The following is a 12,245-nucleotide window of genomic DNA, read 5'->3' on the forward strand; positions in this document are numbered from 1 at the left end:
AATGGTACCTTACGAGGACATTGGACCTTCTACAAAATTATTATACTTGCTTTTAATACCAAAACCAAATTTGATAAGATATATAGCAGGTATAGGAATTATGTTTCTTTTCAAGTACTCTATTCTCTCTTGTAATCACTTCATGTTGATTTGAACTCCAATAGCAGGCGAGCACAACATGGTAAGCCTAGTGGTTAACGTGTTTGCCTCATAATTCTGAGATTTGACTCGGCTGAAGGCATCTTCTTTGGCATTTGCTTGTTTTTCTGTGCTTGTGTGGATTTTCTTCCAGTACACTGGTCTCCTCTTCGGTTACAAAAACATGCATGTAAAATTCAATGAAGATTTTGTTTTTGTTTGTTTGAATGTGCCCTGCAATTGGCAACCAGTCCAGACTGCCTCTCACCCAAAGACTCCAGCTTAAGAGGCATGAAAAAAAATGAATACATGGATGAATGTCATTTCATTTTGATTCGAGCAGCAGAGTGCAGGCCTCCATTGAGGCTGAGTTGTTACCCACAATGAAAAATAAAAATGCTGCATTTGTGTTTGTTCACACTGTCTGTTAAAGTCCCTCTTTCTGTGCGGAAGGCACCGGCGAGAGCAATCTGCCGACATCCCTGCTTTGAAAGTAGTAGGTAGCATCACCTCTACAATGCTCTTTGCTTGGGTGAAATGCATAAGGATGAATGTTCTGCAGGTGGCATCAATCTCAAAGGGCAGGAGACTTCACCGAGAGGTGGGTTAAATCTGTATGGTGATCCAGTTTTTAATAACTCCCTCAAAATATTTCATCATATGAACAGAGATGTTTGTGTTGTCACCCAAATCTAATGTAAAACCGGACCGACCTGTTACTGCTAACCTTCCAACATATGGACTTAGTTTACTGAGTTTGATCGTTGTAATTTTGTAATTTTTCTCCAGGCCAGCTCTCACTTTTCAGAAATCGGGAACAGCTATTGTGGAACAGAATTTCAGGAGGTCTTGCACAATTAGCCTCAGAAGGCTATGTTTAAACAAATCTGTTGATCAATTATGTACAACAGATTTTATGAACAAGTAACTTATCCAATATTTGAAATGTCAAAATGACGCTGAATCAATTAATTACCCACACCCCATTTCACATTTGTGCACAATTAACACATCTCCGAAGCATTACTAATTTGAGGCATACTTATTACTAAATACGACAAACAATTCAACCAGTCTTGAACATAGACACAGCAATGAATTATGAGAAAACCCATTGGATGAAATATAAGTGACATTCATGGTATTAAATTGTAGTTCTCTCCTATTGAAGTTGCAGTACTAGTCTACATTAAAAAGTGATGCAACAGAATACAAAGTTCGGACTCTAAGCGAATGTGTCTAATTAATGAAACTTGATGCTGTTGTGATGTTTCACATTCTGTGATTTAAAGTCAAACATTAGTCTTCCAATTAATTTTCTACATGTATTTTATATACATATACACCATAACTAACAACGTACTTTCAGCATTCACTCATTTGAGTTTTCAGTTGCATCAGCCGAACAAGATTTTGGTTTCAGTGGAATGGTAGACGGCTAAGATTGAATGTCAATCTCACCAATGAGAATCGAGATTTGATGACACGTGGAGCGCGTGGGCCAATCGGCGTTCAGTTCGGGCGTGTTCCAGTAGTTCCACTGCATTCTGGACCAGCAGCGTGGGCACTCACACGGTGGTGTGTTTGGGATCCGATAAACAAGGCATTCTGCGACATTAGCTGCTTCTGTGAGTACCAACGTATGCCCTTGCGGCTTTTGAAATCATAAACATGCAGTCTGAACTCGCGAGGTCCGCCGAATTGAAGTTTTGTGAAATATCGGCGGTGGACTGCAGTGAGCTAGCCGGCGTAGCTAACAATTAGCTGGCTGACGTGAGATTGTGAAGTTGGTGCCGCTGTCCAGCAGTAGGAGCAGCCAGCTGCTGAGCGGCTTCCAGTGCGGTACACCGGTTCGCACGAGCACTTGGCGTTGTGAGCCATCCAACTGCCGATTTGTGTTACGTTTCCGTACTACACATTCCCGCCGAGATACTTAAATCCGAAACAAGAGCAACACTGTTAATCTCTTACCTTACTGTGTTTCAAAACGTACTGGCGGTACTTACTAAGCATTAAGGTGCACACTTCAGACTGCATCATCACTATGAGCATTTTGCTGCACTTTGCTTATGATTGCCCTGTTGTTCCCCGACGCAGTAGTTTCCCTCCCATTAACTGTGAATTTACTCATGCAGTGGTTGTCAGCCTTGGCGTGGTTTAGTTGTCAGGAGCGGGCCCCTTTTCCCCCGCGGGCCCAAGAGATCTCCAGGCTTCAGTTGCTTGCTTTCCTTTGCGCCCCAGCGTATGAATAAATAACATCCCAGGGACATTACTCGTAATGGCTTTTAACTTAAAAGTTTTAACAAAGAGCACACTGATCACTGCAAATCTTACGTGGTTATGGTTCTTAACGTTCCATTTAGTAGTTGTGGGGACATGCCGTTTATTTCTTACTGCAACTGTTGAGGCTAGTCTTATTTTAGTCTTAATAATGCTTTCCCTTGAAAAACATTCTTTGTCGCCCTTATGGGTATGTTCAGGCCAGAAGAAGGGTATTTTATTATTTTTGACGTTTCCTTTGATGTTAATTATATGAAATTAGAGAGCAGAGTGCTGCGGCATCTAGGCCTCATCTGCTTTACTAGATTCCAGAGCAACCAATTGTCAAAAAGTGCCCAAGGCTAATTTGTAGGCCTGAAATAAGCAGAAAGAAAGCATTGCAAGAGGCTTGCCTGAACACACACCTACTTGACGGCCGGCGGGAATCTTTAAATATTTCATGGAAAAGGAGTTCAATTAATGTTCTGTCTTAACATTTTTAATGATTAATCAAAGGGGTTTAAGTAATCACTGCTGTGAGGAAAAATGATATCAAATGCTATCTAGAAAACTATTTTCATGTTGTCATCAGGATCAATTCTTCTTTGTTCTAGAAAGAAGATTCGGAATGGATTCTTCTTTGAGTGCCGCTCAAATCCGCCAGAAGTTTATAGACTTCTTCAATCGCTATGAGCACCAGTACGTGCACTCTTCATCCACCATCCCGCTGGATGACCCCACGCTGCTGTTCGCCAATGCGGGCATGAACCAGGTGAACTGCCCATGTCTCGGCCACATGTACCTCACTCTGCCAAAAGATGTTTTCATTGACGGCCTTAAACATTTCTCTCTTTCTATTAGTTCAAGCCCATCTTCCTCAACACTATTGATCCATCCCACCCCATGGCAAGGCTACGTCGCGCAGCCAACACCCAAAAGTGTATCCGTGCAGGAGGAAAACACAACGACCTGGACGATGTGGGTAAAGACGTTTACCACCACACATTCTTCGAGATGTTGGGATCCTGGTCTTTTGGCGACTACTTTAAGGTAGGATGCTGTCAATATGTGAGGCAACCACTTTGGCATTAAATATTCAATGACAATAGCAGTCGTAACACAGCAGGACCTTGTCCTTGAGTTAGCTCGGCGGCAAAAACCTTGCGCCATTGTTCGCATTTTCACTGAATGAATCTTTATTGCCTTTCACAGCTTGCTGGCAATTCATTTCTGGAGAAACACGAAATTTAAATGCGTCTATTTTATTTTTATTTTTTTTGTCATTTCACCTGGTCTTTTTGTTTCCCTACCACTGCGTGCTGCAGCATCTGGCTTGTAAGATGGCCCTGGAGCTCCTGACCGAGGAGTTTGGCATTTCCATTGACCGCCTCTATGTCACCTATTTCGGTGGCAATGATGACGCAGGCCTGGAGGCCGACTTGGAGTGCAAAGAAATCTGGATGTCTCTTGGGTGAGTGATGTATTTTAGCATTCCGGCAGAGTCGATTCAAACATGGTATTAAAATCTGTAACACATAAATTACGGTGCCGTGGTTGGCAGTTGTCTGCAAGAGTTCTGCTTTCTTGTTGTTTTTGTCATTTGTTTTGTCTTATGGGGTTTGTTGTTATACGTTGTGGACTGTTGAAGCGTGGTGGTGTATTTTTAACCAAGTTGAAGTGGATCTAAATGGGACAGGAGAATTGAATCAATCTCTGTATTGGTCAGTGGACACCGCCGTTTCTCGTTCACTTTCAGACTTAGCTTGTTGTAGACGTGTGTGACATCATGCACGCTGTGATCATGACGTCTCTGATCCACGGGTGAAAAGGAGACTTTCAGTCTCTCCTCTTTCATCTATAACTGATTAAAAAAAACAAGCCGTATGCAGGAACTGTTGTTATAATTCTATTATTGTCCATGTTTTATGGTATGTGTTCTGTTGTATTATTTTTGTTATTTCACATTAAATGTTCTGTAAAAGTATATGTTGTGAAAGTGCTATATGAATAAAGATGGATTGAATTGTTTTGTATTCACAGGGAGTGCGTAAGACAGCAACACATCTATTTTCTTTGTGTTGTAGCAAATGAATAGCACTGACTGGAGAAATAAAATCACTCATGAGGTAATCTCTCACCGTCAGCATGGAGGAATCGCGCATCTTGCCAGGCAGCATGAAGGACAACTTCTGGGAGATGGGAGATACTGGCCCCTGTGGTCCTTGCAGTGAGATCCACTACGACCGCATTGGAGGGCGAGATGCCTCCCACCTGGTGAACATGGATGACCCCAACGTCCTGGAAGTCTGGAACCTTGTGTTCATCCAATTCAACAGGTAGTGTGCAAACCGAGTGAGAGCAACTTGAGTTGCAACTTTGACTCAGAGGCACATCTGGGAGTTTCTTGTTGTTCCTCTCAGGGAGTCTGAGACGGTGCTGAAACCGCTACCAAAGAAGAGCATCGACACAGGAATGGGTCTGGAGCGCTTGGTGTCTGTGCTGCAGAACAAGATGTCCAACTATGACACTGACCTCTTCATCCCATATTTTGAAGCTATTCAGAAGGTACGCAAAGTCCAGCATGGTGTTCCTTTCCTATGATGATGCGCATTTTTTCAGGGAGGATGGAAATATCTATATATAGTATAGATATGTTCAGTGCTTTAGAAGCGTGGTCCACATGTTTCCATACTGTTTCATGAAACCCGAAAATTTGACATGAGAAAGCCCAAGATTTGCATTATGTTGTAATCTGACGTACGACTTGCTGACTTATGTTTTACGTATGAAGGTGTGATAGAAAACGCTTAAAAGACAAAGTAAGTTCACAGCTCTTAATGAGGTGGTTGAATAAAGTCGTCTTTCATATTAATTAATGTTTAATTTGCCTTTATTTTTGAGTCAGACTAACATATCTAACCAAAACATTTATCTCTTGATTAATCTGACATTGTTGATCGTAGTAAAGATGAATTCATTGCTTGTGTTTGTTAAAAAATATACGGGAAGACAATCATGAAAACATATTCAAATATTAAATAGCAACCACAATAGTGAAAGGAAAAAACTGCAATTAGATTATTTTTCAAAAATCGATCAGCTCTAGCCAAAACCGTTGCCCAGATGCTCACAGTTATTTCTTACATTCTCATCATCATAACATTCATACAACAAATTCAACTCTTGGGTGAAGATACTTAATATATTCTCCAGAGTTGATTAAAAAAAAAAAAAAACAACATCCAGGTTCATGGGCTGAAAAACATAATATTGTGTTTGTTTCAGGGCACTGGTGCTCGGCCATACACTGGTAAAGTAGGGGCCGAGGATGTTGATGGTGTTGACATGGCCTACCGTGTGCTGGCTGATCACGCTCGCACCATCACCATCGCCCTTTCGGATGGTGGGCGGCCTGACAACACGGGAAGAGGGTACGAATTTATGGGTGTGCGTTACACTTGAAGTCTTGAAACTTAATTGACGGGATGCATGGTGTGCTAAAGATGTCATTTGTGTTTTCTCTTCCATTCAGGTATGTTTTGCGGCGAATCTTGCGTCGCGCCGTGCGCTATTCCCATGAAAAGTTGGGCGCTCAGAAAGGCTTTTTTGCTTCTCTTGTGGACGTGGTGGTCAATTCCCTGGTGAGGCTTTTGTTTCCTGCCTCAACACAGTTGTATAGTAGATAGATGTGTGTGCATTCGGGTGAGACGACAAGTTTTTCCCAAGTAGCTAACACAAAACATTCTGTAAAGATGGCCTAATTGCCTCTTCTTCCAAGCTCTCAAATGACAAAATGATACAAATGTAGATAGTCCGAATTTGATCCATAGATTGGGGATGCTTTTCAGCTCCACCCAGTCAGACAGAATCCTCTTTCAGGCAGTGGGAAGTGAGTGCATAATACGGCTCAACAAAAACTGCTTTCTTCTTCTTTGTGCCAGATTGGGGATATTATTCTCTTTTATCTATTTACCCCATGCCACATTTATCTTTCCGCTTCTTCTTGTGCACTGTTCTCTGCAACCTTTTGTCTATGATTCAGGGCGACGCATTTCCCGAATTGAAGAAAGACCCAGAAATTGTGAAGGACATTATAAATGAAGAGGAGGCGCAGTTCCTCAAAACTCTCACCAGGGGGCGACGCATCCTTGATAGGAAGATCATGAGTATGGGAGACAGTAAAACGCTCCCAGGTGAGAAAGACGAAAAGCATCTCCATTTGTATGACTTCATACAGCTGCGTGTGTTTGTGCTCACGGAGAATGTTGAACAGCACATTTCTCCATCTGCATCCAGGTGACACCGCATGGCTCTTGTATGACACTTATGGCTTCCCTCTGGACTTGACCTCCCTCATCGCGGAGGAGAAAGGCATGGTGGTGGACTTGGCTTCCTTTGAGGAGGAGAAGAAGGCTGCACAGGTGAGGGAAATGAAGGAGCGAGCCCTCTGACTGTACCTTTTGGCTTGTGCACCACAATTTTGGGTACAACACAGTGATGATTGTAAGTTGGGTGCAGCATCCCAGTGGACGAAATTCACTAAATAGGTCAAAGTTGAGGTCTTCCGAGCAATTTCACTGATGCTCTGGCTGTGTATACCCATTCATGCCGATGTGACTTTAAAAGCAAATTCATCCTCAGTGATCAACCTCATTCCAACCTCAACTAAGAAGTTGAACTCGGCGAGACAGTAGAAGTTAAAAATTAATATGCATTGGGCTTGCTTCTCACGCATCTAATATACATGTATTACAAACCGATTGCCCTTGAGGAGCGACATTCTTACATTCATGTGTTTTGGCAACTTCAGACGAGTAAGTGCTACCCATGCAATATTGATAAGATTAGTTGAACCAGTTTCGGTATGTGAGATTTATGCACATTTGCCCTTCCATTATAACAATTTTAGAGAGTTTTTTTTTTTTTTTTTTTTGGTCGGATGGCGGAATAAAACTTTTTATGTGGCTGTGTGTGTAGTTGAAGTCCCAGGGTAAGGGTGCAGGAGACGTGGACCACATCATGTTGGACATCTATGCCATTGAAGAGCTGAGGAACAAGAATATCCCCCCCACAGATGATTCTCCCAAATACAAATACACCTCGAATGAAAATGGCATCTATGGTATTAAACCAGTAAAATGCAAAACGCAAACCACAATTTTGTGCTCTTTTAAGCCCTTGCCTTCATTCTGTTGATGTGGTCAGAGTTCCAACAGACCTCTGCCACGGTGTTGGCCCTGCGGCGCGACCGCGACTTCTGCGACGAAGTGACCACGGGTCAGAAATGTGGTGTTCTGCTGGATCAGACCTCCTTCTACGCTGAGCAGGGTGGACAGACGTTTGACGAAGGCTACCTGCTTCGAGAGGATGATAACTCCGAGGATGTAAGTGTAGTATAATGCTTATGTGTTCATTGGAAAGTTTAGGTTTACATGCTGTCAGACATCAATGTTAATTTTTGTCACTCATAATTTTCCTTGTCTTTGATCCCTTACCACTTAGCTCTCTTTTAATAATGTTGACAGAAATGTTAATACAATGTCATGCTTTGTGTTGGAATGAATTTCCAGTGGACAAAAATGTGACCAGGGTCTGTGTTTTGTAGCGAATGGAGTTCTCAGTGAAGAACACGCAAGTTAGAGGAGGTTATGTTCTACATGTGGGCACCATTTATGGAACATTGAAGGTTGGAGACCGTGTCACCTTACATGTGGATGAGGTGAGCTCATCAGTGATTGAAAAGTCATGCACAGGAAAGATACCAGATGCTCCTGACCATCTCTTTTACTCTTTTTCTATCTCTAGGCCCGCCGTAGGCCCATCATGAGCAACCACACTGCTACACACATACTCAACTTTGCTCTCAGGGGAGTTTTGGGCGAGGCAGACCAGAGGGGCTCTTTGGTGGCGTCGGACAGACTTCGCTTTGACTTCACTGCTAAAGGTGCCCTGAGCACAGGGGAGGTCCGTCGGACTGAGGAGATCGCCTGTGCTATGATAAGGGATGCCAAGGTCAGTGATGCTAGTCAGTGGCTCTAAAGGCAAAATAGAAGTACAAGTTTTGTATTTTATTCTGACTCTCCTCTGTACTTTGCTTCAGCCTGTGTACGCCATGGAGGCCTCCCTAGCAGAAGCCAAGGCCATTCAGGGTCTGCGCGCTGTGTTCGATGAGACATACCCTGACCCTGTGAGGGTTGTGTCCATCGGCATCCCCGTTCAGGACCTGCTGGACGACCCCAACAGTGCTGCTGGTTCCCTCACCTCCATTGAGTTTTGTGGTGGAACGTGAGTGTTTTCATTGTCTTGTGTCGTGGGTAAGCCACAAAGCATGAACAATTATGTGACTAACACAAGTCACTTCAGAATACTTAACTTCTTACTCTTTTCCTCTTTGTCCTCCTTCTGCACCTTGCTAACAACTGTCCTTTTCCATTTTTTTATCTAAAGGCATCTGCAGAACTCAGCTCATGCTGCGCCCTTTGTTATTGTCTCAGAGGAGGCCATCGCTAAGGGCATCCGTCGGATTGTTGCCGTGACAGGAAACGAGGCCCAGAAGGTCGGGACTTGCACACACGAGTGGGCTAAATATTCAGCGATTACTCGTCATGGTTGTTTATAGTCAGCTTATCGATGGGATTTGCTTTCTGCTGACATCCTGACTGAATTAAAATTGCTTTTGCTGTAGAGCTGGGATTTTCAACTGGCCGACGCGGTTTCCCATGGTCATTAAGATGCAAAACCAATTTCATAGAAGGCAAACCAAGCAAATTTATTCTTAGGAAATAGCCATTGAGAAGCCACATCGTAATCGCAAGATTGCATTTCAGAGTACAGTTTTACAAAACTAAGGAGTAAATTAAAATTACACAAAAGTAGACGTGGCTGCGCTCGGAGCAGAAACTGAGAAGGATCACGACAACTGTGAAGATAAAACTCAATAAAATGAAATGAAATATAGTGATGGCACAAAATACATGAGGCCACAACATACCCCCAAAAATGGACTTGAACCAAGGCCCACCTTTCGCGCCATAGCACACGCAGGGCTTTGTAAGTGCATTAAAAGGACAACCTTATTGACCATTGAAACTTAATGATGTCTGTTTTGGATGTGTGTGCAAAGGACACATTCTGTCTTCTCAGCAGTCTGTGATGGCTCAGGTGGATGTGCATTTAATTATAGATGGATTTCTCCCTTCCCCATCTATCCCCTCAGTTTTTGCTGCTGAACATCGATTTTGTAAGGCAACATATGATGGCTTTTAGCTGGTTACACACGACAGACTAGCCAAAATTTATATGGTGAGATAAAACAAATCAAGTGACTGACCCTTCATTGAGTTTATGGCCCTACCAGCACACTAAGGGCGCTTACGTCCCTGCTTACTCACTGAAATTGGGGTGCATTGTGTGCTTGCTCTACACAGACTAAACTGACAAATATTTCAACACTAGTAGCAATAAACCAGTCACGTCTTATCATTTTACAAATACAGTTGCTTTTGCTCATGTTGCTCGCCAGGCTCAGAGGAAAGCAGACACGCTCAACCAAGCTCTGACCGCCCTGGCAGACAAAGTAAAGCAGCAAACAGTTCCCAACAAAGACATACAGAAAGAGATTGCCGATATGTCAGAGGTATGTTCATGCATCATGTAACATGTTTTGCCTTCTTATTGTCTAAATTTCCTTCATTGTGATGCTGGAAGTACATTGAAGTGGCACCTTGACTATATGAAAGCTCTATTGTTGGGGGGAGGGGGGTGCGATGGCCACTTCCTTGAGTTGGTAAGATCTCTGTGAACTACAACTTGATTGACTGTGTCGCCTTGTGCGCAGTCCATCGGCACCGCAGTGATCTCCCAGTGGCGGAAGGATGAGATGAGGGACACCCTGAAGGCCCTGAAGAAGACCATGGATGACCTGGACCGCTCCTACAAGGCGGACATCCAGAAGAGAGTCCTGGAGAAGACCAAGGAGGTGATCGAGAGCAGCCCCAATCAAGCACTGCTGGTCATGGCCATGGAAACCGGGGCTTCAGCCAAGGTCAATTTCATTTCTTAATGAAAGTCTTGAGACTGAGATTTTGTGAAGCTAAAAGAAATTGTCACCCAGGAAGAAAGTCCAAACTATTTAAAAATTTAGTATATTCTCTTTCGTATCTCATTGTTTTCATCATGGGATGAAATCAGCTCATTAGTTGTGACCTTGAGATGTCAGCTATGTCGATGAGCAGATTTTTTTTTTTTAATCCCCACTCACCCCTCCCGTTCTCTCAGGCCCTCAACGAGTGCCTGAAGGTGCTGAAGGCCAGCTCCCCTCAGACCGCCGCCATGCTCTTCGCTGTGGACCCCGATGCCGGCAAGGTCATCTGCTTGTGTGAAGTCCCTCAGGTGTGTGTCATTAATGCCGTTTCACAGCTTTCCTTCCTTTTCATCTGTCTCACACACATACGCAGGCGCATGTTTAATGTATTTTGGTCATGCATTGTGAATTCCAACTCAGCATTGCTGATGCTAATGGGAACCTGTGTTGACCCCGCAGGAGAAAGCCAACCGTGGACTGAAGGCTAACGAGTGGGTCCAGAAGTTGTGCCCCCTGATGGACGGCAAAGGAGGCGGCAAGGACATGTCTGCACAGGCCGCTGGTCGCAACACAGAGTGTCTCCAGGAGGCGCTACAGATGGCCAAGCAGTTTGCAACTCTCAAGCTGGGGGAGAATTAAGATGTGGGCTCGGAGTCAGGAAGAGGAGCCAGTGAAGTGTCACGCTCTAAATAGGGTGGAAGATGGGAGCATCATCTAATCTGCTCCTGTCAGGCTGATCCAGAACGGAGCAGCACCTTTTTTGGTTTCTCGCTCTTACTTTGCTGGCCTGTGACCACTATTGAGAGTGGGTTTGTTCACCTAAACCTCACTCAAAATGTATCTCTGTGGAAATTACACTAATTTGAAATAAATTCATGACATCTCACAATTTACACTGACGGGACATAACAGGCAGTAGAGAAGGCCTGTGATTTAATTTGCTTGCTTGCTTACAGAGGACATGAATGGTAATTTAGGATCCCGGAGTTTGTCTCTGGGTCATGCAGAATAGTGACAGTTTTGCACTTGACTTCACTGTTTGGAGCATTAACTTCTAGTGAGTCTGTACTGCTCCTGTCCTGCTCATCTCGATGTACTCTTACAGATGTTGAAAAACAACCAAAAGCACTTTGCCTTCCTGATATGATCAGGGCTAATTCCCACTCCAAATTGACCAACCGTTGAACTGTGTCCCCTGTCTAGACTCGGGGGTGCATGGGTCTACCGTCCATCACATGTGAACCAGAGCTGTTTGGATAAACTGTTGCTGCATCATTGCTTGTAAAATTAAGAAGCCATCATGTTACAGATTCTAACGGTCTGAGCTAGTAAATTAATATATTTGTCTGTCCTGTGTAAATGATTATGTTCTCCATTCAGTATGTTCTACTTCATTTCTTTTTTCACCTCAATACACAATGTTTAATTTGTTGTATCATCAAAGCTGTTCCATGGAAGAGACATTATGAGATTGGAATAAATTGTTCCCTCTTGCTAGGCGTGTAACTTTTCTTTGTTTTTTCACAAATCAATTTTATGTTGATCAAGTCAAGTGGGTCTGCACTGAACTTTCACATAATGGCCAATTTCAGTTTTGATTGATCACACTTGAAATGAGATGTGGATTACTGAGCATAATTTTATTGGGGAACAATTTCTCTCCTACAGATGAAGAAAATTTACAATTACATCAAATCCACTAAAAAGAATTACACATACTTTTAAAACAAATGTGCAAAGCTTTGTTCAGCCACGGGAGATTAGT

At 43.2% G+C, this 12,245-nt stretch overlaps 1 protein-coding gene across 2 annotated transcripts; it reads left to right on the forward strand.

Annotated features, from left to right (window-relative positions):
• Window positions 1-1,648: 1,648 nt before the first annotated feature.
• aars1 (alanyl-tRNA synthetase 1) lies at window positions 1,649-11,975 on the forward strand. Of its 2 annotated transcripts, none has more exons than XM_019888363.1 (20): window positions 1,649-1,766; window positions 3,012-3,169; window positions 3,259-3,447; window positions 3,723-3,868; window positions 4,542-4,733; window positions 4,818-4,962; window positions 5,683-5,828; window positions 5,930-6,038; window positions 6,440-6,590; window positions 6,694-6,818; window positions 7,375-7,519; window positions 7,603-7,781; window positions 8,003-8,116; window positions 8,203-8,409; window positions 8,498-8,682; window positions 8,845-8,953; window positions 9,920-10,033; window positions 10,235-10,441; window positions 10,675-10,788; window positions 10,940-11,975. In XM_019888363.1, the coding sequence occupies exons 2-20, from the start codon at window positions 3,026-3,028 to the stop codon at window positions 11,117-11,119; spliced, it is 2,901 nt and encodes a 966-aa protein (XP_019743922.1). In that variant the 5' UTR covers window positions 1,649-1,766; window positions 3,012-3,025; the 3' UTR covers window positions 11,120-11,975. The 2 variants fall into 2 exon arrangements, with proteins under 2 accessions (XP_019743922.1, XP_019743923.1); XM_019888364.1 differs by having other exon boundaries at window positions 1,664-1,766; window positions 2,990-3,169.
• Window positions 11,976-12,245: the final 270 nt, after the last annotated feature.

The sequence above is a fragment of the Hippocampus comes genome, unplaced genomic scaffold (genome assembly GCF_001891065.2).
Source record: "Hippocampus comes isolate QL1 unplaced genomic scaffold, H_comes_QL1_v1.1 scaffold112, whole genome shotgun sequence".
Lineage (NCBI taxonomy): Eukaryota > Metazoa > Chordata > Actinopteri > Syngnathiformes > Syngnathidae > Hippocampus > Hippocampus comes.